The sequence below is a fragment of the Vicugna pacos genome, chromosome 7 (assembly GCF_048564905.1).
Source record: "Vicugna pacos chromosome 7, VicPac4, whole genome shotgun sequence".
NCBI classification, from domain to species: Eukaryota; Metazoa; Chordata; class Mammalia; order Artiodactyla; family Camelidae; genus Vicugna; species Vicugna pacos.
This window is the reverse complement of record NC_132993.1, coordinates 20,398,431-20,426,328: the sequence shown is the minus strand read 5'-3', so window position 1 is coordinate 20,426,328 and position 27,898 is coordinate 20,398,431. Positions and strand designations below refer to the sequence as shown.

The 27,898-nt window shown below is 54.4% G+C and overlaps 1 protein-coding gene across 6 annotated transcripts in view; it reads left to right on the top strand.

Moving 5' to 3' along the window:
- The window catches only part of NRF1 (nuclear respiratory factor 1), a 129,391-nt gene extending 119,204 nt beyond the window's left edge, over window positions 1–10,187 (top strand). For 4 of the 6 annotated variants that reach the window (XM_072964501.1, XM_072964500.1, XM_072964502.1 and 1 more), the window contains one exon: window positions 1,842–3,641. In XM_072964501.1, the coding sequence (XP_072820602.1) occupies window positions 1,842–2,005 (164 nt within the window). In that variant the 3' untranslated portion in view covers window positions 2,006–3,641. Of the gene's footprint in view, window positions 1–1,841; window positions 3,642–6,853; window positions 6,916–8,157 lie in introns of those variants that run through there. The other 2 variants (XM_072964504.1, XR_012074284.1) reach the window with 2 other exon arrangements.
- The last annotated feature ends 17,711 nt before the right edge of the window (window positions 10,188–27,898 follow it).

Genomic DNA, 27,898 nt, shown 5'->3' with positions numbered 1-27,898 from the left:
CTTTGCTTCATTATGTTCTAGCCTCCAGGCTTGCTTTTGAAAAGTCCGACAGTATTATGATTTCCAGTTCTTTGGATATGACTTTCTTTGTCCCTTTTCGAATCTTTTGGGATCTTTGCTTTATCCCTGGTGTTCTGAAGTTTTGTGAAGATGTGTCTTAGTGTCTGGATCTTTTTTCACCTGTTGTGCAGGACATCTAGTGGACATCACAATCTGAAACTTGATGCTTTTCACTTCTAGAAATTTATTTACAATGTGTCCAATAATTTCCTACCTTCTATTTTTTCTAGTCTCTCTGGAATTCTCTTTTGTCAGAGATTGGACCTCTGAAGGTCTCCTACTTTCCATCTTTTAATCTTTTCTACTCTCTGGAAGAGTCCCTTGACTTTACCTTCTGATCTTTCTTTGGAATGTAGTTCATCTATTGGGGGTTTTTTCCTCATATTCCTTTTTAATTTATGTTACAAATCTTTTCTCTCTCTCTGAAAATATAGAGTTTTGGGGCATTAGGGTTTTTTTTGTTTTCTTCTGCTCCCCATGTTTTCTCTGCTACCTCTGTGTTCTGTGTAAGAGTGAGACACTGAAACACCAGTTCTCGGGGTGTGCAGGGCAGAGCTGGGGACCTGTAGGTCTTGGGCAGGATGGTAAGCTTTAGGACACCAGCCAAGATTTTTCATTGTCTCCCCACCCCGTTTCCCACCCTCCCCCTCACGCCATCTCCACACCTGCCAAATATAACCATAGGTCGTTTCTGGGGCCTTTCCTGGTCAGTTTCTCAGTACAGTGGATGAACTTCGAACGTCCTGCCAACATCTCAGTGTTGGGGTTGGTGGTACCTACTAGTCCAATTATTTGAATACAAACTTTCAGCTAACTCCTATCTTTAGTCTCTTCCCCTCATTCTGCAAAAGCTTGGCCTCCATGTCCTGAGCCCTCCATGGACACAGAAGTTGCAGCTTCCCCTTTCCTGATAAGTCAGAACCACTTTACATTTGCTTTGCATCTTCCAAAAATATGTTGACATCACTCACATCTTTTTTTCCTCTTCTGATATAATTTTAGGAGGCAGATGAGTTCTATATGTGCATTTATTCTGTCTTATTTAACTGGAAATCTTTTTTTAATATGTCATATAAAATTATCTACTTTCCTTTCTTAGGAAGGACTGACGTTTTCTGAAATTACTTGCTTCCTCATTTTGTTAAACCATCCTTTCTACTGTGAAATAATGATATTAGAAGGTAGTTGCTTCTTTTATTTTAAGTTGACCCCAAAATGTATTTTAAAATTTTACTAGCCTGTGAAATCTAAAATCAGAAAATTAATGTAATGACCTAGGCCTTTTTTTGTTTGTTTCAGTAAGCTGACTCTGAGGAGAGGGACAGTACCCAGAAGACGGGATAGGATTGAGGGAGAAGTTTTTTCAAGCTGAGAGAAACTTGAGAATAGACAGAAAGAGGGTTGAAGAAATCAGTGTAGCAAAATATCAAAGAAAATTAATGGTAGCCTTTCCTGGAGAAGAAGGCAGTCAGAAGGGGTGGACTTGTTGGGAGGAGAATACATACGTGGTGGGCCTGTGCGTCCTAAGCTGGAGGCAGGCAGGCAGTGCAGTCCCTTAGCAAGTTGGGGAGCATGCCCTGTTCTGAGGCATGCTTCCACAATTTCTCCAAATTTTTCTTTCCTGATAGTCTGTTTTAAAGAATCAAAATGAGGTGAAAAAAGGAATGTATTTGTACCTAGACAGCAGGTATGCAATTACCTGAGGCTGCAGACAGTGATATCCTGAAGCGTCTAGGGAGCTGCAGCCAGTCCCCACCAACAATCTCCTCTTGTCTCCCCAGGACTGGTCCAGATCCCTGTGAGCATGTACCAGACTGTGGTAACCAGCCTCGCGCAGGGCAATGGCCCCGTGCAGGTGGCCATGGCCCCTGTGACCACCAGGATATCGGACAGCGCAGTCACCATGGACGGCCAGGCTGTGGAGGTGGTGACGTTGGAACAGTGACATGCAGCCATATCATGGCCTTGTTTTCTAGTCTACTTCAAAATTTTTTACACGTTTGCAGAGGTGCAATCAAGTGGAATTAAGTCTCTCGACTTTGGAAGAAAAGTTTCGTTAACCTTTTTTTTAAAAGGAAGAAAGGCAGCAGATTTTGGAATTGCATTTTTTAAAGCACCACTCTTGATTTTCTGGGATCAGTGGAGTAAGATACTGTGTTGTCAATTTCACTGTCCCAAAAAAGCCAAATTGTGGCAGGACTTCTTTCTGCAGAAATATGTGTGTATACTTATGTGTGTGTATGTGTGAGTGTGAATATATGTATATGTGTACATATGGATATACACATTTACATATATATAAAGTATATATATATATGTGTGTATATATATATATATATATATGAAACCCGCATGGAATTATCTGTATGAAATCAAGGTGAGCTGTGGAAAAAATAATTCACCCAGTTTAGTGGGTGTAGGGTACGTAGCCAGACACAGCCACCCAGTTTTTGTTCATACCAGGGTCATGCGTTGAGCTACTGACAAACTCAGGCGGAGGTGACCATGCCCTTCACCAAAGCTGCCCCCCAGTGGCCACCCAGAACTCTCTCTGCTGGACTCACCTGAGGCAGGAGGTTCCAGAATAGGGTGAGGTCCAGAAGTTGTGCTTGCAAGGTCCAGGGGTCTCGTGGTCTGGCAGTTGAGACGCTCTTTGGGCTGGCCCAGGTGCTGACCTTGCCACAGGCAAATGAATGTCCTTAAAGCTCCCAAGCAGGGACAGAGGGTTTTCTTCAACCTCCCATCTCCTCCCCTTCCCAGGAAACCTTCTTGATCTCATGACTATAACACGTTGCTTTGGTTTTAAGGTCAGTCCTGAATTGGTCATGTATATGAACTGAAGGTAACAGAAGTATTAAGGGTTTGAGGAGTGCGTGCGCATTAGGTGTGCTTGTGGGTGTGTGCGTGGTGGGGAGAGAATGGGAGGGGGGGTGGGAGGGGTTGGAAGGGGAAAGGAAGGACAGAGAGAAAAATCTTCAAAGACCAGGGTACAATGGGAGCAATCTTCTTTCTTGTAACTTTCTGTGGCTTAACAGCGGAGATTGGCACTGACGGGGCACCCGGCTGGAGGAAGGTTGGCCATCACACTGGGGGTCGTTAGAAGAGAAGAGGGCTGAGGGTGTTTCCTGTGCTCCTGGATCAGGCCCTGTTTCAGAAGGGACCCTGCAGTTTTCCAGGGTGCATCCTGCTGGGCCCGGCCCCAGGCAGCTTCCTTCTCCCAGGTGTTTATTGGTCTGGGTGTGCTTTGTAACTAAGTTCTGTGATTTCTCAGCTGCAAGCCCTGAGTCTCCAGTGGTTAAATTCACCTGACTTTTTGACAGGCCAAATCTCTGCTCCTTGAGTACAGGGACAACTCTTCCTCCCTCCTCCCAGGCCCCCCATGTGTGATAGTGTATTTAATGTGTTTTTTTTTTAATGCGACATTAAAAGATTCTTCACGTCTTGCTCAGCCTTTGAGAAAAGTTTCAGATTCTTGTATTTGCTTGTTTTATATGAAACTATCCAATGTTCTTTGTATGTTTTTTTCTGTACGTAATGCGGGGAGGGAAGGGAAATTTACATAAAACAGTCCTAGTTCTACAGTTTGTTATTTTTTTAATTATTATTTTTTATCGTCATTGTGAAGCTGTCCAGGGGCTTTAAAGTCCGTGTTCCCTTGTGGTGAAATAACCTCCTAATAGTTTGAGAAATTGCCAAGAAGAAGGAAAGCAAAACCCTAGTAGCAGAGCATGGATTCTGTGTCGTTCTCCATTCTGTCTATTACTGCCTCATTCAATAAATAGTTAACAATGTGGCAACAGAAAGTGGAACTGTTCATCTCTATAGGAGCACTTAGCCTCTTAGCAGCTCTCTTCTAGGGTGGCTTGTTCTGCTTTGTAAAAGGAAAAGGTGCTTGGGCTCCAGCTCAGTGGTCTTTGAACTGTGCTCCTTGGCGCTGTGGGCCTGTAAGGGGAGTGCTAGGCTGGGGCCGGGGCCTCCTCCCCACCCCCCATCACCAGAGCAGCTCCATCTGTCCTGTGCGGGGTAGGGGGATCTAGTTTGAAAAATCCTAAAGATAGTTTGAAAACCTCTACTCTGGCAGGTTTTTAGGGGTTAATTGCTTTTCACAGGGTGGTTGGTGGTGCCTGTCCACCCACGTGCTCCCTACATGAGTGTTGTTCAGTGTTGTGGTGGATTATCCTTGAAGCAGGGGCCCCAGGCCATTGCTTCCTTAAGCCCTCAGTCCTTGGGCTTTCTCACAGCTCACTGCTTTAACGTGGCAGCTGCCAGTTTCCCATCTCCACCTGCTGCCACACCCCCAGCTTCAGGCCCTTCCTAAACCCCCAGTGGTTTTGCACCTCAGTACTTGTGCCCACTGCGTGCCTCAGCCTGAAGTGCTGGATTCCTTGCCACCTCCACCACCCCTTTCTTTCTTTTTGTTGTTGGGTGTGTGGGTCGGTTTCCTGGTGATAATGATTAGAATAGTTGAATGTGGAAAGCCAGAGATGTTTTCCTTGCTGACTGACAGTGGCTCAGTAAAGCCAGTGCCATCTCTCCCCATTCTTCTGGCACAAATGGGCACAAATGGCACATCGTTGCCTATTGTCACCAGAGAGGATGGACCAGAGAAAGGACTGATTGCAGCCAGATCAGCCAAACATCATTGCTGTTGGCCACCCGTGGAACAGCTGGGTGATCTACAGTGCCTCTGTGGCAGTGGCATCTCTCCAGAGGCAAAGTGCATTCTGTTTGCCTGGCAAGACTCAGATGTGTGTATTGAAACTTTCTTTGATGGGGCTGATGGAAATCTTTGCTTCCATTACTGCCCAAATTACCAACAGGAGCTGCTAACTCAGCTGCCTACAGGGACCAGGTGGTTGGAATCAGTGTGTGAAGTGGAAGCGATTCAGTTGTGAGAGAAGAGGGAGTAATGGAGACAGACAGAGTGGAGAGCGTCTGTCTAAAGGGAGCTGACTCCTAAGTGCTGGCAGAGTGTCATGAGGCAGGAGGCACATGGGCCCTGAGCCCCATCTTTAAGGTTTTCCAGAGAAACTGGCAAGTCCGTATTTCTGTATGAATCTCCTGATTTCAACAACAAATCAAAAATCCTTTACATACTCTGCAGGCAAAATAAAACCCACATGTAGACCAGCTCTGGCCTCTGGGTCAGTTTTATTTAACTTTGTGAATGCCCACCATGTGCTGGGTGAACAAAGGGTGGCAATTGCCCGGGAAACAGGAGGAGATGAGGAGACGTTCATGTGAACAGACCACAGCAGCCTGTGTTACCAGGTGCCATCTGGACAGAGTGCTGTAGCAGAATGAGTTATGTCTCTTTAAGGGTCCTCTGCATTAAGTAGTTTATCATCCTGCAGACAAGGATCTGGTGCTCACCAAAACCAAGAGGCTGGGCTAGGATTCTTGGCTTTAAGTCCTACCTCTGAGAAGATTTGTTGGCAGTACTGGTGACCACTGAAGTCATCCAAACTCAGATGAACAAGCCGAGGGGAACCAGAAGGGCAGGCAAGAGAAGGACTCCTGCCCGGAAGAAGAGCCCAGGCTGCCAGTGCACCCTGGGCCTCACGCGGACCCAGTCGAGGCTCATTTCTAGCCGCTTCTCAAGTGAAAGAGAGCCTGCACCTGCATTCGCCTTCCTCCCTATCCGCCGCCATTCCCCTTCCCTCCTCTATCAGGTCTCCGAGGGCATGGTGGAGTTGGAGTAGGCCCATGGTGGATCTCTTTGGTGTCAGCACCAAAACCCAACAGGGAGGACACTGAAGCTTGATTACCTGGACCAGAGGCTACGTGAGGTGAGGAAGAAAAGCCCACATTTTCCCTCTCATCTCCATCTCGGTGGGCAGTGGGCCGCCCAGGACACCAGCCCAAGCCAGCCTACGGCCTCAGCACAGCTCATGCTCAGTTGCCAAGTCAGAAGCTCCTGTCAGCGCATTCCCACCTGGCCTCTGCCGTTTGCTCCAGGTTGGCAGCTCTTGGAGAAGATCCACTCAGGATGCTGGAGGTGGCGCGGAGGAAGGAGGTACCCAGAGTGGGGAGATACGGCTTAAGGACTGGACTCCGAAATAGCTGGAGAACGTAGGTTTTCTCCACCTGCCATTCCACTCCCAGTGCTGCTGGGCCCCTGAGTGAGTCCCCAACCCACTCTGAATTTGAGTTTCTCCCTCCTGAAAACGGCTGGGCTGTTAGCAAATATTTGTTGATTACTGGAGTGTATTTCTGCAGAGTTGGGGGAAAGGGTGGAGGAGTAGGGATAATTTTCATCTGCAGAGGGGGAACCAGGGTCCCCTGAGAACCTGGTTCTTAGCCGGAGCCACCTTGTAAGGCAAGGCCCGGCCTGCGTCCCAGCCCTGTTCAGAGGCTTTCCTAGCTCTTGTTTATGAGAACTATCTTACCTGCAGTTAAAAGTGTTTATATGGTAGCAATAATAGTTAACACTTACAGCCCTTACAATGTGCCTTGTTCTGTTCTAAGAGATTTACCTATATATTAACTTACTTATTAGTCTTTACAGAGTTATTATCCCTACTTTAGAAATGAGCAAACTGAGCCACAAAGAGGTTAAGAGGTAGCTTATTTAATATTTGGGGGAAAAAAGCTAGAAACTGTCCCCCCAAATTCAGTGTGCTTGTAAATAAAATTGTTGGTGTAACTTAAATTAAGTGAGTCTCAACTCAGATTTCTTCCAAATTTATCCTTTAAGAAACTAATAGTTATAAACTACCAATTACTAAATGACTACTCTGCACAGGACACTATGCAAAATGCTTTACACCTTTATTTCTAATCCTCTCCACAGCTCCACACGGAGGTTAGATTCCATTTATAGGTGTGGGAACTGAGATGCAGCAACTTTGCCAGGTAAGTGGAGGGCTGGGCTCAGACTCTGATATGTGTGTCCTAGAAGCTCTGCCAACCACTCAGGGGTGCGTGACAGAAAACAGGCTGCACATGTGGATTCTCATTTTTAAAGTAACCTCCAGCTGAGTCTTGAGCTCAGCCCACGTGTAGCCTCTCCCAGTGGTCAGTGTTTTCATAAGGACTGTGCCGTGGCCCTTGCCCAGGGCTTGCCACACCTGGAGTAGCCTCCCAGTGGCTGGGACTTCTCATCACACGCACTTGGGTGTACACACACTGGGACTTTTCATCAAACGCACGTGCGTGTACACACACACACACGAACTTTTATACAGCATGTGCCCAGTACATCTCATCGGATGAGAGACTTCGGTTTTCCAGCTGTTCCTTACTCAATCAGAAAATCCAAGGAACCCAAAACATCCATTCCCACACATCCTCATGACTCAAAATTTTTCTACAAAAATCCAATGTTAACATTGTTAAACAGTTTCATGTGAAAATAATGTCAATTTTATTCCTAAAAAAAAAAAATCAGCTCTGTGAGATCGTACCAAGGGTGAAGGATAGTGTAGATGGTGGTGCTTGAACATATTCTTGGGCATGAGCAGTTGAATTATGCTTTCTTTAAAAGCCCCAGGGCCCAAACACAGAGAGAGATCAGTTGATGTTAAAATCTAAGAAGCTCTAGGCAAGGGGGCCAGGCCAAATCTTGGCAGAGTAGTTGGATAGTGATGTCTTCAGCTGAGCCTAAGTCCCAGTCTTTGGGCTCTCTGGTGCCCTTGTGTGCAAGAGAATTTAAAACTGGAAGGGACATTAGCCACCACCCCTCATTTGGGCCATGAAGTTTAAAGCCTAGAGGCAGAGAGGCCCAGGGCCCCATGACTGGTGACACTGCACCGACTTGTGGCTTGGTGGAGGCCACCCATCCCTCAACTGCACTCTGCTCTCTGAGCACCTCCTCCTCTGGCTTGATCTTTCGGATTCTCAAAACCTGAAAGTTTTAATTTATGCCTTCTGTATTTCCCTTACCAGAACTATTTTTATAGAGAGCAATTTTTTCAATTCACAAGAGAAAAGGAAGACTAATCACATAATAGGATTCTTTATTCTGGCCCGCAGTTCTCAGCTGTACAGAATTCCGTGGATGACGAACATTTCTGGGGACACTATCACCAACAAAGCCCGGTGTTCCTTGTTTCTCCCAATAAAGTAGCTGAGTCGAGTGTCATTCTTGTTCCGCAGATGAGCCACGCGAGCTGGGCTGGTCCAGGCCAGGTATTCTGGCCGAGTCCTGGCCTCAGTGTCCACGCCCCTGCACTGCCCTGCCCGCTGCTGCCGAAAGCTCCTGGTGCCCACTAGGCGTCAAAACTTTTCCGGTTTGAAACAGCAGAATCCCCGAAGTGCCTGAGCAAAGACGGTCTACGTGCAGCGCCCCTGGGACCTCCTAGGATCTGCTTTCGCCCCCCTGACCGGGAGCTGCCGGCTCCGGAGGGCACAGGTGATTGGCCGGCTGAGGTCACTTGTCTGCCTCCAGGCTAATCAGCGATGACCGGCAGGGGACGGGGGAGGGACCAAACCCGGAGGCGGGGTCTGTTCCACAGGTAGAGAAGCCCCCGCAGGGGCTGGGATATGGGTCCACCAAGTGGTCCTTGACACCATTTCCACCAAAGCTGCGGCAACCAGGGAACAAGGGAGCTGGAATCCTAACAGCTTCCCCACTGACCCTCTACTCCACTGGAGATCCCTCTGGATCTGTGAATATCTTGAGTCAGGAAATTAGAGGGCCTTGGGGAACTAACAGTGTGCCCCATCTCCCCGCTCCCACCATCCCCAATAACCTCAAGGTTTTGCAAAACAGCTTTAATGATATAATTTACATTCCATTAAGTTCATCCACTTTAAAGTACACAAGTCAATGGTCTTTAGTGTATTTACAATGTTGTGCACCCATCACTACAAATTTCAGAACGTTTTCATCATCCCCAAAGGAAAGAGGTTGTTTCTAACACTTCTCTCCAAAAATAACGAAGCAGGCCACATAAAGGATATACAATGAAATGAGAAAAAAGAACAAGAAATCAAGACCAAATAGAAGGAGGCCATATATCTGCCAGCTGTGAGGTCAACATCGGTGATATGATGAAGGCTCGCGTTTTGTTCCTAGCAAAATGGTTCATGTTACTAGAAGGAAGGAATGTTGTCAGTTACTCAAAAGAAACAAAGCACTAAATACTTTTTTAAACAGCTAGGCGGTGGAGGGGAGGCGGGTGGCTCAAAAACTAGAGTGCCCTCTCAGCATGCATGAGGTCCTGGGTTCTATCCCAAGTACCTCCCTTCAGTCACTCTTTTCTAAAGGAAAAGCCACTAAGGGAGTATTTAAGAAAAACCACAGTCAGTACTTCCCATAGTGCTTTTTCCCCTTGCTTTCACTAAGTGGAGGTGCTGGGGATTGAACCCAAGACCTCCTGCCTGCTAGGCAGGTGCTTTACCACTGAGCTACAGCTTCCTCCCTGCAACTCTCCTGGCCAAAGCAATAGCTTTATTTCCTTAGGCGTTTAAAGCCTTGAGCATTACTTTAAACCTTCAATTTTGGAAGCATTCTTGGAGGGGCTAAAATGTTGTGGCATGTAGGTATTTCTTTGCAGATCACTAACCGAGCACTAAGGGAGGAGGAGAGACAAGCACGATGAGCAAGTCCCAATAGGTGATGAGCAAGTCACAGTAGGCGAGCTATCTGAAATGGCTGCAGCAGGGGTCTGCGGGCCTTTCCCATTCCCTGGAATTGGCCATTGGGAAACACAACTGAGGACGTTCAAGCCCCCACATTCTCTAGAGAGCCTCCAACCACAGAAGCCGCTGTCCTTCGCAGGGCTAAGAGGCAAAACCAGCAGCAGTCCCCAGCCAGCACCCCAGCTCGTCCCTCCCCCGTCTGCAGGGAACTGGAGACAGCTATCAGGGTCCTTGGTCTTGAGGAAAGTGCTTATAGCTAATAGGATTGCTGCCTTCCCTTTCCCATCATCCCTGCCTGCCCACCACCGTCCAACCAGGAGGATCTGGACTACACCCCTACCCCAAATATCATGCTCATGGAAAAGGGTGAAGTTGAACTCAACTTTGAGACTGAAGCTTCAAAGTGGCCTAGTCTTAATGATGGACCGTGCTTACAAAGTCATGGAATTCACTCAAAACCTCAATGAACTAAAAGGGAGAGTCAACAGAACATGGTAAAGGCAATGACTGCAGAAAATAAAACCACTTTGTGTTCAAACCCACTAAGGCCTTTGGTTTCATAGAGAAAGACCTCAGACTTGGTTCATCAGTGGCAATGAAAGGTTCTATTTCCACACGAGGGGCGCCTCGGCCTGCACCTCTCCTCCCGTGATAACTGTCCTTGCTCGCCTGGTCCTAAAGGCTTCCAGCCACCCCCCTGCTCCCCATGGACAGCTGAGGAGGCAGAAGGTTGGCTCCCAGAAGTTAGGGACCTCCACGACAGGGTAGGGAAGATAACATTGGGGGGGGCAGGGGATCACACACATAAGACACTCCAGAAGCGTCTCCATTGATGGAGCTGCGCAGGGGTCCTGGACTGGGAAGAGGGAGCCTTCATTTCCACCTCCATCACACTCCCCAAGACCTGCTGCCTCCTTTTCCAGCTGGCCTCTTGCCTTGAGAAACTCCAGTGGAGCCAGTGCAGGGGGGAGACTTCTGTTCCTGGAAGATTCAGGTCAGGCTTCAGCCAACTTTTATGGCAGAGCTTTGAGAACCCTTTTGTGGGACTGATCCAACAAAACCCCAGGCCACCAGCCCTACCAAACAGCAATTGGCTTTCCAGTATCTGGTATTTGAGAAAAGACATATCCACCATGAATGCAAAACTCTTCAGTTAATTTGTAGTTTGTTGTGTAAGTGTGAGCTGACTAATACCTAGACTGTGGCTGGGGAATTTACGGAGATGCAAGAGTCCCCACTCACTCTTGGGGAAGGACCCATCTAAGCCTAAACTGACACTTGACACAGTGACATGTGACCCAGCCCCCAACCACAACAGCACCCAACAGCTTTGCTGGAGCATCGCCAGAGATGGAGGGTTAACCCATCTTAAGTCACAGCCCAACCTACCCGTTCGGAAGTTCTGTGAGACAAACAGAATCTGCCTCTGTAAAGTCTGCCCATTGCTTCCGGGGTCACAGAGAACTGTGAAGGTCTCCATTCCTTCACATACTTGAGAACAGCCTTCACATCCCCACCCAAACCTTTTCACAGCTAAAATATCCAGCACCAACATTTCCTAGAAATTGGTGAGCTGTTTCCAATGATAAATTGGACTAGATTTCTTGAATGACCCTCTCAGGGAAAACTGAAAAAAGCTGCATTTAAAAATATTGGAAAATTACCCCCCCCAAAAGAATTAAAATTAAGTTTAAAAAAAGTTGTAAATACCTCTTTAAATGTATCCAGGAGCTAGCAATAAAGCAATCTGCAGAAGGGAACCTGGGTCCCCACACTGTCACTGGTGTGGTCTAGCCCTCTGATGCAGACCCTCTGAAGATGGCGCCAGGCCCTGACTGGGGCACAGATAGTCTACTCACCTCCGTGACATGCTGCTGTCCCCCCTTCGCTGCCATCCCAGGTGACTATGTAGTTAAGCGGTCGCCAGATCTTTCTTCCACCTTCATCTCAGTACAGCCTGGTTTCCTCCATTCTTGCCCTTGTACAATTGATTCTTTTTCTAACCTGAACATGGGGTTTCACACTTTTTCTTCTTGGATGTCAGCTTGGTGCTTCTCACCTGTCACTCTGTACTGGGGTTTCTCAACCCCATCTCTTTTGACACTTTGGGCCAATCGTTCTGTTGTGAGGGGGTGTGCTGTGCATTGTGGAATGTTGAGCAGCACCCCTGGCCTCCTTCCAGATGCTGGCAGCAACCCCCACGCTAGTTGTGGCAATCAAGTGTCTCCAGATACTGCCAAATGTCCCCCAGGGGGTCAAAAAATTGCCCCCACCAAGACCACTGCCCTGTTGTGTCCACCATGAGCTCTGACTGTAGCCTGGTAGTAGATGATTGTGGTGGGAACAGGATCTTGTCCTCCAGACCGAACACAGACTGAGGCGGATCCAGGGCTTCTCAGCCTTAGTTCCTAATACTCCCTCCCCACTCTTCTTCCGTCACTTGGCCACCGCTTGGTCCGCCTAGGAGCCTCCTGCTGCCCACTTCTTTCTCCAAGTGCTCCCTTCCTCTAAGGCTCAATGTAGGGGCTACCTTCACTCAAAGACCCTGGGGTCAGCCCTGTATTGGGGGCCATCCCTTTCCCTGGGCCCAGTGCCTCTATCACCTCCACCGCACAGACCTGCCCTCTATCCACCCTGTCGTGCCACCCCAGTTGAGATGTGCCAGGAGAGGCCCCATCTACACTCGCTGACATACCTCCAGCAGTGAGCCTGACCCTTGGCCGTTAGGGTCCAACAGGAATATCACTTGGCTGAAGGGAGCTTCTCCCTTTGACCTAAGGGGGCCGGTGGGCTACTTGCACCATCAGTGTCACTTCTAATCTTGGGGGAACTGAGGCTCTGGGGGTGACCAGGATCCTGGAGGCACCCAAGGCCATGCACACTGTGGAAGCTGGAACTCAATGCTGTCAGGTTCCAGGGCCTCCCCGTGACATGACCAGTTACATACCTCACCAGCTCTAGGCATGAAAGTATGACTGACTCCCAAACAGCTTTCAGCTGATGGAGAAGCAGACCCACTAGCAGGAGCTTTCAGTGGGACAGCCAGGGCTTGGGGAGAGGTGTGTCCTGGGCATTTATGAGTAGCTGCAAGATCGCAGATTTAAGGGCACAAGGGTAAGAAAGACCCCCTACGTGGACTCTCCTGCTGGCAGAGCATGAAGGGAAGCCAGGAGCAGTGACAAGGGGGCAGCCTGCATAGCAGGCCAGGTCACACGGGGCCTCATAAACCAGGTAAGGCGCTTGGGTTTATCCTGGGGCTGGGGAAGGGCGGGTGCAACGATCAGATTAGCTCTGAGGACGCTCTGTGGAGCAGGCGGAGAGACAGCAGTGATGATTCCCAGGCCCTCCCCATCAGCCCTGGTTCTGGTTCCACCACCCCGACAACCATGGCCCCCAGGGGAGGGCAGGACCCCTGCAGCAGCTGAAGGGGCCACAGCCCGCAGCCAGCTCCTTCCCAGCATGCAGAGCAGCATCCACAGCCTCAAGAGGCAGGTGGCTGGCGCTCAGCTTCCCTGCTCCTCACCGAGGTCAAGGCGCTTTCATCATCCATCCTGATCCCGGCTGGAAAGCTGGGTGCAGGCTCTGCCACCAGAATCTGAGGTTATCAGCAGAGAGCTACAGCTAGGGGCAGGGTCCAGCCCATGGGCCACCAAGTCCCCAGGGAGCCAGTCCTATATTTATGCAAGTGGCTTAAATATCACATCTCTGGGGCCTTTGTCCCATCTGTCCCTCCACTGCCTCAGGAAGATTACTGGATGCCTGTGGGTGGACGGCCAGTCACCTCTCTGTCCTCATCCTCCCAGCCAGTGGCCCAAAGGGAAGACCTGCTCTCGGTGTGGAAGGGAAGTGACCCCCACCCCAGCCCTTAGGGCCCACCCTGGACAGAGCCTTCTGAGTAGAGGGTGAGGGCACCTGAACTCCAGTATTCCCTCCTTACCAACTCCAGCACACCCACCAGCTCCCTCACCTCAGGCGGGACCTCAGGTCCTCCCAGTAGCACTCTCAAGGGCCGGAGGACAGCTCCCCAGCCGATTCGGAGATCTGTGACCTCAGGGGGATGCAGGGAAACACTTGAGTGTCACTTCCAGCTGCACCCGCCCTCTGCCACTGCCCGGTGGCCTGGGGACCAGAGTCCTCCCCTTCTTCCCAGCGAGGCAGCAGGTCCTGGCAGAGCATGGACCCTCCCTCGGCAGCTGGCTACGGAGTCACTTGCTGAGCCCTCGCACCATAGTTGGCAAGTCTAGAACCACCGGATCCCATTACCTCACCAGTGTGAGTTCTACCATTGCCAAAAACGGTGGGAGGCAAGTGGCAGCAGACCTGGGACCCCAGGAGCTGGGGAGGCCGAGGCCTGTGAAAAGACAGGGACAGTTAGTGTGGTCCAGGAAGGGCACCCTCCCCACAGCTAGGACAAGGTCCCTATGGCATCCTCCCTATTGGCTGCCCTGGTGTGGAAGTCCAGCCCTCCCCAGTTTTTATGAAGTCCCACTGTGTGGGGACAGAGGGGACACCCAGGGGGCAGCACTCAGAACCCAGCCCAGGCGTGGCGGCCATGCCCGCCCGCTCTTGGGGGGACCCTACAGATAGGGCATCTCCAGTCCAGGCCACCAGCTGGAGGTTCAGCAGGGGATAAGTGTGCCCGGGGGAACAGTAGTGGGTTCTGGGACGGGGGCAACTCTCTAAACCAGGGAGTCCTCTACCTGGGCTCTGGAGAAGAGACAGCTCAAGTGGCAGTGCTTTGCTATTTACCAGGCATTCCATGTCACTGTCCCATTGATCCATGCCAGTCCCTGGAGCCTAAAACTCAGCTGCCCCACCCCACAGGGAGGAAATGAGTTTCTATACTTAATGCTTTTCTCTATCAAGCCCATAAGAGGCAAAGCATTCCACTTGCTGTGTTCTCTTCCCTGAAGATGGTGGGTGAACATGCAGGCTAGGGCCTTCCGCCCACGATCGTTGACATGACTCAGTCTGGCCAGTCAATGGCAGGAATGGGCCAAGCCAAAACCAGCCAAATATGCTATCAACACAGCATTCTCCAGCCAAGGAAGCAACCGCACACGCACCAGCCCCACCACTCCATACGCCCTTGAAGGCCTGGCTGCAATCTGGTTCCCCAAAGCCTCCAGGTAACTTACCCCAGAATAGCACATATCTGTGTCCCACATCCCCCAGATGTGGTCAGGTCCTTTTCTAAGGGGTGTTGAAGCCCCCATGGTCACCTCAAGTCTTCATTCAGCATGGTGGCCCAGCCCTCCAAGGCCTGGAAGGATCTCTTTGCCCTAAAGGCCCCCTGGGCAGTGAGACCAAATCACAGGTGGACCCATTTCCAAACCAGAAGCCCAGGCTGGAGAAGCAGCTGCCTGGGAGGCTGGTCTCATCCCTTAGGACTGCGGCCCTCAGCAGGGGACAGGAGACAGCTGCCACTGCCCCTTCCTCCTTGCCATTTGAGGTGAAGCAGGGCTGCCAGGAGAACAGAGATGCAAATAGATCCAGGCCATCCCTGGATTCTGACTCTCCCAGGAGAAATACCCACCGGGGTGGGATAGCTGTGCTCCCAGGGGGGCCAGCAGGCCTGGGCCTGGGAATTGCGAGAGGCTCCTCTGCGGAGAGAAATCTTCATGGTGGTGAAGGTCACAGAACTGAGCAAAGGCAAGACTTGCAGGGGTGGACAGGCCTGTTGGGGACACCAGCACAAACTGGGATCTTGGTCCCTGACTATTCCTGGGGGGCCAGCAACTCAGCCAGGAAGCTACCCTGGCCCCCAGCAGTGTTTGTGTGTGGGGATGTTGGAGCCCCTTCCCCCTACCCGTGGGGGCCACACCGGAGGGGCAGCCAGGGCCCTGGGCGCCGCTGGGAAGGGGGCCTTCTCAGCCACCGGTGAACCAGCCAGGCTTCAGCTTCCGCGGCAGCACCGCAGCCCCCACCGGCAATCAATGGAGCCGGATCGCATTTCGCAGAGCCAGGGCAGGGACTGGGATAATGGCCGGGATTGAATAAGCAAATGGAGTGGTGGGGGAGGGGCGGGATGTCTGGAAAATCCACTTCACAGAGCCCCTCCAGGGAGCGGCCATCTCCTGCAGCGCCAAGCCCCCCAGACAAGGGGCCCTGCAAGGGGAGACAGACACCCGGGAGCGGCTGCTCTTGAAAAAACACCAAAAATCAGAGCAAAGTGCTTCCCACGCTGACAAGAAAATGCTTTCAGCTGCAGTGGGAGAGACTCAAGTCAGACTGCAGGAATTCCTGTGGGGCACAGGGCATTGGATAGATTAACCATCTCCAAAACTGAGAGGTGCCTGTTGAGTGGGTAGAACCTTTTGCCCATTTCCCCAGGGAAACACGCAAAGGATTCAGCCCCACTGTACAGGGTGGTGAGGAACAAAGGCCAGAGGGATGGGGAGAAGAAAGAAGGCCTCTCCCCCTCAACTGCCCATCCTTAGGTCATCACTACTGGGGATGAACTCATCACTCAAGCTGGGGCCTGAACTGGAACCGACTAAATATGAGGAGGTGAAACCAGCTGGGGCCGGAGGTCTTCCCCAGGGAGCACTGAGCTGGGTCCTCAGGCAGTGGAGGCTGGCTGGGGGCACAGAACTGGCCCCTCTACACCCTCAACAAGCACAGGCTATGCAGGGCTCAGCAAAGGCACCCACCTGGGCAGGTGTGTGGAGCATAAGCAAAGCCACAGGAAGTGGAGCCTAGCTGCCGACCACCCAGGGTCTGAGGGGCAGCTGCTCTGTTTTGCCGCTGGAAGGGCCATCCTTCAGAAGTTCCAGGGATGCCCTATCACACCCAGTGACCTTCTAACACCACTGCTGGGTCTCTCTGCCCGTGCCCACCCCCAAGGGTCACTCCCTTTTTCCCTGCCCCTCAGACCTGGAGCCCTGAAGGAAAGCTTGCAGGCAGATCAGCCATTTTAGGCCTGGAGCAGAGACAAGACAGCACAGGCCAGCCAGTGGGGAGACCCAGCTGCAGAAGACAACAGCTCCTTTTTCTGCAGGGCTTGGAAGAGCTTCTGCATTGGGACACCATCACCCAGGAGAGACTCAGGGGCTCCTCCCCGTTTAGGAACAGGCAGAGAAACAGCCTGATCCATCTAAGGTGGTCCCTAGAGCCCTGGGCAGGAGGGGTTGGGAACAGCCCACTGGATCCTGCCATCCTCCACTGCACAGCCTCCACCACGCACTCTCCCCCGCCACCAATCACTCCCTGGCTCAGAAACCAAAAACGGCTTTTAGCAATGCAGACTAAGTCACCAGCCCTTGCCTGAGACTCACCCTCCCCAGGGAGAAATAGCTCCATCAAGAACAAGACCAGTGACTTCAGGTCTGATGGCTTTGGGCTGGTCAGTCTCCCAGGTCAGCTGGCAGGCCTTTTGCTGACTGCTGTCACCAGGGCTCCATGCAGGGACAGCCTGGCTGGCCAGGCTCTCCCCTACTGGGTCCAGGCCTCTCAGCCTCCATCTCTGCTGTCTGGGGCATCCTTGGGAGCCCAGGCCTGTAGGTTCAGAGCTGAGATGCCTCCAAGCCCTGGGGACGGGGGGCACCCACAGCACAAAATCTGTCAGTGAGGCTGACCCATACAAGTTGTGGCTGGTGGCTGAAGTGTCACTCGGGCCAGCCCTACCTCTCACAGACTGGCCTCTTCAGCCAGGTCTTTCCTCTCGGAGCCTGTTTCCTTGTCTATATAACATGAATTTTAAAACTTCCACACCCCACACGGTTGTGGTAGAGATCAACGAGATGACCTATGTAATGTTGCCTGGTACACCCACAGACGGCAAATATTCAATAATCAGCCAACATCCAAGGAGCCCAGGTTCCATATTCTAGTGAGTGGTGTACGAAGGGGACCGCTGGCCTCTGCCCCAGAACCTTCCAGGCAGGGCAGGGCCTGAACCACACTGAACTCCAAGCTTGCCAAGTACCCTGCTCCTAGTGCTATCTAGGTGACCTACTCCACATCAGGCTCTGCCCCAGGGGCGACACCCCCCACAAACACCCAGCCTGACCTCAAGGACACCCCAGTGCCAGGAGCTGCCTCCCTCAGCTCCTGCAGCAGAAGGCCAGGCCCTGTGCTGCCAGCTAAGGTCTCACCCCAAAGGTGTGCTGGGAGCCAAGCTTTCTGACCCGTGGCACCACCCAGGCTGGCCCTACAGATGGTGACCCCCCTCCACGGCCGCGGGCAGCCCCATCTGCTGGCCCAGCTCCGATTGCGGGGCTTCCAGCTCTGCTGTGGCCCCAGGCAGTGTAAGGCGATCTGGCTGCCCACTGGCCGAGGCCCTCCCAGCAGCTGAGCCAGATGGACCAGGGAGACAGCAAGGAGACGCTGGGGCCCAGACACAGGCTGCAAGGGGAAGGGGAACATGGCTGCAGCGTCCTGCTTTTCCCATATTGGCACTGCACATGATTGCTCAGAGCGGAGAGACACAAGCAAAAATGTGCTAGTGCCAAAATCGGCCAAGCAGATGGTAGTGATGTGGGCCCTCCGGGGCCCCCTTGCCAGGGGTGGGGTTGGGGGTGGTCTTAAGCATCCCTGCACCTCCTGGAAGCAGCCCATTTCCAACATCCAGTCCCACTATGAAGGGGTAAAGTGGGGGTGACATGCTCCCGAGACACTCGCGGATCTGTCTCTGCTCTGTTTATGGCCCTTCGGTAATTCACTGACCGAGACTGTTCACAGTGAATTCTACCAGTGCCATACACAGAACAGGAGTCACACTCTCCGGCCTGAGGACCCTGCGGAGAGACCCCCGCTCCCAGCCCCCAGCTCCAGGCAGTGCCCGGCCTCCCACCCACCACTTAGCAGCCCTCCACACCCCACACCTTCACAAGCTAGACATGCCTTGTCTCAGCCCACGATGACTTTAGGGGAGACAATGACACTGAGGAAGAAGGGTCGAACTCTTGGCTCCGAAGTGAGGTGTTGGGGAGATGTCCATGTCAAGGTGTTTCCTGTCTCAATCAGAAGGCCCCCCGCAGTCCCTCCACCTCTCTCAGCCTATCCTTGTTGAGGCTGAGGATGGAGTAAATGTAGCTCAGAGCAACAAGCAACTGGCCAGGGCCTCCTCTCTGCCCATCATGCCAGGCCCCAAAGGGACAGGACCAGCAGGACATCCAGAGTGCCTCTCCTGGCCTCTGAGCACAGACACTTGCAATCTGTTCCAAGATGCCTTGGTCTCCCTCCACCTTCCTTCCTTCTCCTTCCCCTAGCTTGCCCTGTGGCAGAAACAGAGCCCCAGGGGACAGTCCAAACCTGCTGCTCCCTGGACTCCCATCCCAAACCAGGCCAGACCGTGAATTGCCCAGGCTGGGCATCTCTGCTGCTGGCCTGTGGCAAAGACCAAGACAGGAGGGCAGGTGGGCAGGAAGACCCACGGCCAAGGAGGCAGCGTGGAGGTAGCTGGAGGCACAGCTGCCCTCCAGCAAGGGGAGCGGCTTCTGGCTGGCTCTTGGGGGAACTGCAGAGGAAAGCAGAGGCAAGGGAGGGGCCAGGAAGGGTTGCATCAGTGGTTGCCAGAGTGGCTGCCTGGAGAGAAGTCGCTGTGGCGGCTCCTGCCTCTGGTGCCTGGCGCCCTAGGGAAGGGAGAGAGGGTCGGTCCCAGAGGAGCTGGTGCCTAGGGCTGCAGACTCTGTAGAACCGAAGTCCAGGCCAGCCTGGTACCCAGAGGGCAGGGTGACTAGAGAGGCCCCCTGGAAGGGTCAGAGTGAGTTCTCTGGCCCAGGACCTAAGAAAACCCCTTTGCGATGCTTCTTCCAGTGACCTCAAGGCTGCTAGGAGCCTTGCTTGCACCTACACCAAATCCTCGCCCAAGTCTGCCCTTGTCACTTGTGGCCAGGGGGGCCCAAATCACTGCTCTATTTCTATGCTCCACCCTCCCCACCCTCAGGGATTCCCAGTCCTACCCCAACACACCCCACTGGTGGAGCCCAGTTTGGTGGGGCAGAGGTCTTTGGAAGTCACTCCTTGGCATTCTGCCTCAGTTTCCCCCACTACAACTCTGAACTCCACTAAAGGAAGAGAGGGTATCTCCCAGCCTGGGGGGCGGGGGGAACCACATTAGCAAAGATGGTGGGCCTAGAGGAGGTAGTTTGCAACAGAGCTCAGAGTGTAACCAGCAGATTCACCCAAGGGGCAGTTGAAATGCAGATTAGTGGGCCCACTGAAAATCTGCATCTTAATAGGTACCCAGGCAATGGGAATGCAGATCCTCTGGGGGAAATGCAGGAGCTCTTTCCCAAGACCTCCATTCTAAGCAATGAGAAGCTGTACGCCAGGTATTTAAAACAGAACCCTAAATTCCTTTTTCTTTCTTTTCTCTGGGGGGCAACACTTGGCACGCCAGGTACCAGGCAACCGAGGAGCAGGCAGAGGTCTGAGGAAAGGGCTGTAGTTATGGATCCTGCTCCCCCAGCCCAGGAAATAAAAGGGACCATAGGTAAGAGAGCACGGTAACAGGTGGCCGGGGTCTTGGGTGATCTCCTGACTAACTGTGGCATCTCTGTGGAGACTCTGTCTGTTTTCCTCATCTTTGCAACTGACTCGGGAGGGAGTGCAGAGAACAGCTTAGAAGGCCAAATCCCCTTCCGGCCTCCAGTTCTCAGTGCAAGGCTTGGCAAGGCTCCTCCCCTGCGCCTGCCTCACTCCTGCTAACGAGAATGCGGCAGGACCCAGTGCCGCAGTGCCTCAATTGCCATCCCCGCTGGGGTCAAGTCCCAGCACCCTGCAGTACTTATCCAATCTCAGCTGGTGTGGGCCCAGGTATGGGCCCCAGGAGAGCAGGGATTCCCCCATTTGCTGAAATGGGAGACCAGGGGAGCTGGGAGGGTAGTAAGCAACAAAAGCTTCATTTGAAAGGTCAAAGGGCAAAACTGGCCTCTGATTCTAGGGGAGTCCCCAGAGCAACCACCTCTGCCCTCCCTGGGGAGGGGGGACAGCCCTAACCTGGAGATCCAAAGCCACAGAAATCCACTTCTGGGAGTGGGAAGATGAAGATAAGGTCCCCCAGCAGGCTGTTCCCTGTGTCCCACCCTGGCCAGGAGCAAGTTCCTGGCAAAGAAAAGAACACCGGGTGCTTGTCTAATAAAGGCGATAGGACCCGTGGGCCAGGTAGGGAGGCATTTGACGCCAGTGCCACCAAAATACTTGACCATCTCATGTATCCTACACACTCTACAAGGTTTCTGCTGACACCCTCCCTCCCGCGGGTGGTCTCAGCCTCACCATCCTGCACTGTGCTAGGGCCATCTTTAGACACTCAGACTCACTTGAGGATTCCCTCCTGTTAGAGCAAGCGCTCAGTAGCACAGGGCAGGTCCCAAGCTCCCTTCCAGTGCTAGCACATCCCGGGAGGTCAAGCACTTTGAGATCCAGGGTCTTTCTGCATCCCGAAGCCCCAGGGCTCTCCATTTACCATTTACACAATGATTCCGGAGTCCCGGATCTGAGTTGCGCTGCCCACGCCCGGCTCTGACCTGGTCTCCATCGAATGTCTCTGAGGCCCAAGGAGCTGGAGGCTGGGGGCGATTGAGGCCCTCGGACATGCCCAGGGAATAGTGCCTGCCGCTGTGTCTCCCCATGAGGTACTAGAGGAGGGGCCCAAAGCGGTTTTCGTTGCGGCCCTGGACGCCAGCGCACCCACCATTTCCTCGACGGGGCAAGAACTATGGGCTCAAGCCAGGAGCCACTGGGACCCGTTAACCCACCTCGCAGGGGAAAAGGTATAAACGAAATTCTCACAAGTGAGACTGGTACCTCGGGATTTTTTTTTTTTTTCCTTTGCATAAGGCCGACTCCAGAGGCTTTAGTTCCCTCCCAATAGCAGGGCCAGGGCCTCCTTCAGGCAGGAAGGGGCGGCGACCAGCAGTAAAGAGACAAGCAGCGGAGGCTAAGGCTCGACGGCCAGGATCTGAACCACGAACCTCGTGGGGAATGCGCTGGCCGGTTGAGGCTGAGAGCTGGGCTTGGGGCCACATTCCTTTGGGCGCGGTCGGTCCACAGTCAGGATAGATTTCTTTCTCGGCCCAAAGACCTGCCGACTCGGTGCCCCTCGGACCCACTGAGGGCCGGACAGAGGGTGGTGCACACCCGGTGCAGCCGAGTGACCTGACCAGAGAACCAGGGACATAACGCAGATATCCGCCACCTGGCCCCCAGGAGGAAAATCGGGCTTTTAATCCTCAAGAGCTTTGCGAAGCCGGGCAGAATGCAGAGAGGCTGGGTCCTCACCTAAGGGGTGAGGGTGGGGGTGGGGAAGTTGATTAGGTCACCGCCGGCTCCTAATCGCTCTGAGCCATTATTAGTACCCCAGCCCCCTGCGGGTACGTCTATACACAGTGTAGGGATGCTAGGGCTGAGGGGAGGGAAAGTGAATGGCTCAGTCTGGAGGGGCCCAGGGAATGGAGTGTTCCCTGACTCCGGGTCGGCACCCTCCCAACTCAGTTCCTAGGATGTGCGCAACAGTGAGGCGCCCGAGGCGCGAGGTCCAGCCTTCCACCCCAGAGCATTGCTCAGGGGCCTCGGGTGTTCGCTAGCAACAACAGGGATGTAGGGGCAAAGAGGGAGGGTGTCTCAGCCTCGTGCTCCGAGGTTCCCAGGATGGGTGGCCGCGAAGCAGAAGCCAGCTGGAGATTCGAGAAATGCTTTCCCCCAGAGACTGGGCGGGGCCGCGCCGGGGCCACAGAAGCGGTAACGACCTGCCGCAATGCCCAGAGAAGAGGCTGAAGGAACTACCTCTCAGAGCAGGAAGCCTCCCCCAGCCCTAAATTGCAGCCCTCCCCCTAGCCTTGCGCTTCCACCTGAGCCCAACAGGGCGGCGAAACGCAGGCGCGACCCCCGCTCCATTCCCCGGGGAGGTGCAGGGCCCAAGCAGATACGCACCTTGCCAAACACCAGCCGTACTCTAAGCTGCGCAGCTGCCCGGAGTCCGGGGCACATGCGCTGGGCGCACAGCAGGCTCCACTGGGGGACCCAGGACCATGGGACCGCGTGGACGACGCCGCCGGAAGACGCGGGAGAGCCAGGAGGCCGCACGGACGCGTCATCCTCGAAGGCCGGCGGCCAGAGCAGCCCCCGCCTCCCGCCCGCCCGCCCGCAACTCTGGTTCTAGCACTGCTCGCCCCGGGGCGCCCGCCTCCACCTTCTCTTCCTCGCCCGGCACTGGCTCCGCCCGGCCCCGCCCCGGACACTCACCTGCGCCGGCTCCGGGCTGGGCGCACCGCCGCCTCCCAGCTCCGCACGGAGTCCACACCGGAGAAACAAGGCAAAAAAGCACCCTGGTTCGGAGCGGGCCGATGGATGGAACCCGAGGCTCGCCCGGGCCGCACCGAAGGCGGCGCCCCGAACCTCCACAGCGCGACGCTGGAGGAGGCGGCGCCCGAGCGCGAAGCCCGGCGGGGGAACAAAGAGGAGCCGGGATGGGGCCGCGCGCTTCCTGGGTGTCGGGTGACAGGTCTGCTAGGGGAGGCCCCGGCCCAGACACCTGAGGAGGAGCCGCCTCCGCGGGGCAGGCCTGGTAGGGCAGGAGAGGCAAGGGGGCCGCGGAGCCCAAGGAAAAGTGTACGCAGGATGCTCCGGACGGCGCGGCCGGACGGAGGCCCGCCGGCTCCGGCGCTGAGGTGCAGGGGCTAGACAGAGTGCAGAGATAATGACTCTGGGAGGGTTTACCGCCCCATGAGCCCCGCCCGCCCCCTGCGCCGCGCCATTGGCTCAGGTGCCGTAAAGCGGAGGAGGGGCAGGGGGCGGGCCGGGGATGATTCACCTTGAATGTGGCTCCCGTTGGTGCGCTGCGCAGGGCACGCCCGACCCGGACTGCCGAGACACTGGGAGCCCCGCCTGCTCGCCCAACCCGGCCGAGTCTGGACCCATGGGGTCTCGCCGCCCGCCCTCTATCCCTGCCTCCTGCCTTCAGGCCGGGGTGCAGCTGGCCGAGGTGCGCCCCGACGCCCTGCCACCCCACCGCCCTCTGAGCCGGGAGCTAGCCGAGGTGTGTGTAGCGTAGCGAGATTGGAAATCCGATCCTGGGCTGGGGGAGGGGAAATGCATTTGGATTTGGGACACACTGTGGGGTCACTGGACGGATCTCCGCAGTCTCCCCCGCAGTAAGGTGCGCAAGGCTGAGTTGTCTCAGTGGGCCAGCGCGGACCTGGGGGCGCAGAGCTGGAGTGGGTACGAGGGGCTTCCGCCACGTCTTCACCCACCTACGCTCGCGCAGTTCTGCGGCCCCACAGGTGTCTGGCCACTGCCGCCACTGTGAACAAAGGCTGCCTGTCCCGGGAGGGGGAGGGGTGGGGAGCCGCCCCCAGACTCGTTCCCATCCCCCTTTCCCCCTACTGCGGCAGTGGCTCCCCCGGGAGGAGGCGGGGCGGGCAAAGGCTGGGGCGCGGACACGGATTAGATCCTTTTCCTTTTCAACCGTCCTTCGCTCGGCTACGACCCGGAGCATTCCGAGGGGCGGGGCAGAGGCTAGGAGACTCCCCGGCTGTCAGGGTTGGGGTGGCTTTTCCTCTTTCCCCAGCATCCTGAGCCCGGAGCGCCCCCACCCACTGCTGCTTTGGTTGCCCTTTCCTGTCTCAGCCCCGCCTGGCTGCCCAGACGGCAATCACAGTTCAAAACCCGATTAAAATAAAACGTTAATCCGTCCTCCTGCCTTTTAGCTCTTAGTTCTCCCGATCGACCCCAGTATGTCTGGAGGTTGAAAAGCCCCTAAAAAGGAAGGTGCCTAGCCGATACTCCCATCAAATCTAAAGATCTCTTGTATTAAGATTGAAGACCATTAGCACTGTGTCCTGGACTCGAGAGAAGGGAGTAGATGGTGGCAGTGAGGGTCTACACTCCCGCCCCTGCCTAGCTGGGAGGGGCCGAGAGTGATGGTTCGGATATGAACCTTTCAATAGGTCTGACTTCTAGGCGGGGCCTGCTCCGGCCCTGGTTGTCGCAGCCAGAGGAGGAGGCAAGACCCCCATCCCAAGCGGACTGACCCGGCGAATCGCGGGGCCTTGATGTCCCTCTCAGCGCCGCCAGAGATGGGGCGTGGTGCGCCGAGGCCGGGACTGGGAAGATCAGGAGAAAGGCACAGGGCCCAACAGGCCGAAAAGGGGGAGGAGAGAGGCTCCACATTAACCCCTCCCGAGCCTGCACGCATTCCCTCACCCAGCCAGGTCTCCCAGAACTTCCTGAGTCCCTATCCGCTCCCTACCTGATCCCCGAGGGCTGTAGGATGCTGGGTGGTAGGGGCGCGTTGCACCTGGGACCGCAATGCGGTAGCGCGGGCCATGCCGGCTTCGAATGTCCCCCGCGGCCAGTCGCTCCCCCTTTATAGCGTGCGCCCCGCCCCCCGTACCCAGTGCGCCCCGCCCGGGCCCATTCACCTGCTGTCGAGAACCAGACACCGCACAGAGCAAAGCGAGCCACCAGGCCGCGAGGTCCGGCCGTCGGGGCTGGCGGGGCGGGGGCGCGGTCGAGACAGATCTAGTTTCCACCTTTTCTTAAAGGCGCGGCTGAAAATTGAGACCTCCCGGGTCTCAGGAGCCAGCGTTGCTTTCTCCCCTGCTTGGCTCCCCGAGCACCCCGACGCCCCCAACCCCACTCCGGGAGGGGACGCGAAACTGCACCCACAAGGACTCATACATATTTTAGGGAGAGGGCCTGGCCGGTAACCAGAGCTGGACCTCTACGGTGAGGGGGCGGCCCCTGGGGACCCGATACTGCGGATCCCTTTCGGCTCCAGGAGCTGGCAGCGGGGGAGATGGCTCAGGGCGACCTCAGATCCTCACTTTGCTGCCCTGCCCCTCTCACCCTACGCCCACCTGCATCCTGCCTTCACTCCTCTGGTCGAACGTCTCTCTGGCCGAGGCTATATCCTCCCAATACAAAGAGCCTTTCTGCTTCCCAATCAACATCCAACTCCGCCCCAAGCTGTGTATCCTGGATGCCAAGTTCTGGGTTCTTCGACCCTCGGGTCAGGCTTAGGAAAGACCCCTAAATCTTTAGGAAGAATAACCTTGCCTACTCCAATCTGGAAGACTCGGCGCCTCTCGCTCTGACCCCGGACACGGCCCTTCTTTTTCTTGACGTTGCGACTTGTCTCTCTGGTCGTCTTAGTTCTTTCCTGATCCTTGCCCCATTCTGCTTCCCTAACCCCTAACCTCGCCCTCTCCATGGCAGTCCGTTGTGCTGAAGATGTTGGGCGAAGAGGTCATCCATCAAGCCTCGGTCTCCCGCTACCTTCCACTCTACAAGGCAGGGCTGGGGGGAGGGGTATCTGGAAGGTAGGTTCCCCACCCTAACCTAGAGCTGTCTGGGCGGCGACTGTTCTGCCACTGGCCTCGCTCAGACTGGTCGGGTCCCGGTGGTGACCCTGGCTCTCGGCCCCCAAGACACGCAGACCTCGGTGAGACGGAGCCCCGCCTAGGGGTCCTCCCAATCCAGTTACCAGCTGGGCTTTCTTTAGCGATTCACCTATCAGAGCCTCAGTTTGCCCATTTGCAAAATGGGTAGAGTGACTCCCACCTCTCAGGTGGATAGAGTAGTTCGTGACCCGTAGATCTCTGCAAACTACGCATCCCTCATTGTCATTGTCGCGACCCTACATCCCCTCCTGCGGGATGCCTTCCTGGTGCCCGCCGGCCCGCCCGCCCCCTACCCCATTACGGGCCTCTGCATCCCAGACTCCTGGTGCTGCCCCTCGAGATCTCGTCGCCACCACCACCCGCCTCCCGCAGGGCCACGTGCCGGGGGCTGCGGTCCGCTGTCGGGAGCCACAGCTAGCGACGTCTTTGGATCTTGGCCCAGGCCCAGCCCTCGGGGCTTTATTCTAGAATCTTAGATGTGTGTTGGTCAACACTCGTAGGGATGTTCGAAACCCAACTAATCCCCTGACATTTTCAGAAAAACGGTGTGTTTGTACGTCTGTGCGTTTTTTCTTCGAGCGGCGCACGGTCTCTGTACCGATTCAAAAAGCCAGGAACCCCGGAGATTTAGCTCGCGCTCCCGGGTGTCGGGGAGCAGGGAGTGAAAGAGACGATAGAGAAAGAACGAGAAAAACAAAAATGAAAGGCGATCCCGTCATAGGAATCTATTTAGCTTTTTTAAAGAGTGAGGGGGAAATATATAGCCGTTATATATCATGGAAAATATCCTGGGTGTTAAGTGAAAAACGACATAGGCTTCTGTTTGTGTAAAAATATAAACGAGGGGGTGTCTGGGTGTCAGGTTTTTTTATGCACAAAAAGTCTCCGTCAGGAGACCCAAGACACAGCAAATAAGGGTGGCTTCCCTGTAGGAGAACTGGGGGCCAGAGGGCAGGGGACTTTCTTCTGTATGTCTTTCTGGACTGTTTGAAGTGTATGTGTATGTGTACACATGCTTATATTAAATTTTCAATTAAAAAAGAAACTACAGGAATTGGTTTTTTAAAAAATCTGATTCAAGATACTGCAGCCTGGAGGAGTCAATCAGAGAGGGAGGGAGCTGAGCCGGAGAAACGAAAAGCTGGGGCCGGGGGCGCCTGGGTGTTCTCAGCTTCCCGCTGACGCAGGTCCAGAACGGGAGCTCAGAGGGAAGGCGACCAGGGAAGGGAAACTAGCGGGAACGGCCTCGGCAGTTTTGCAGCATTCCGTCTCCTACTTTCCCACTAGCTGGGTTCGACCCTGGCGGCAGCTGAGGCTTGAGCGCCCACCCCAGCAATGTCCTTGACCGGAGTCAGCGGAGAAGGCGGCTAGCGGGGCACAGGGGTCTGAGCACTGGGTAGGGGTTCATCGCGCGCGTGGAATTGAGTATAGACTCGGTTTCCTTTTTTTGCGGATAAACTGGGAACACTCGCCCGCACCTCCTTCTGGAGGATAGAGAGAGAAAACGGATGCATGGCCCCTGGAGAGGAGTCCTGTGGGCCAGAGTTCGACCAGGGTCCTTCCAGGGCTAGAAACCTAGCTTCCCCCACCTCCAAGGCCCGGGGATAGCTTCAGAGCTCCAGGGCTCGGAAACCCCGAGGTTCTATGCCGAGATTGTAGCTGCTGTTGGTGGGGGAGGGGTCCTGCAGCCTTCAGCAGATTATCCAAAGGTCGGTGACCCAGATATGGTTTTGGCCACCAGCATGTTTCATTTCCTATGCGTATAGCAGAATTTAGCTGAATATTTCAGCCCCAAACCAGTCAAACGCTTTAATTTCTGTTTTGGGATGCTTCAGAGGGTGAGGATTTAATTGTCTCAAATTAGAATAATATGCATTTTTAACCACTTAACACACGTGTATTCG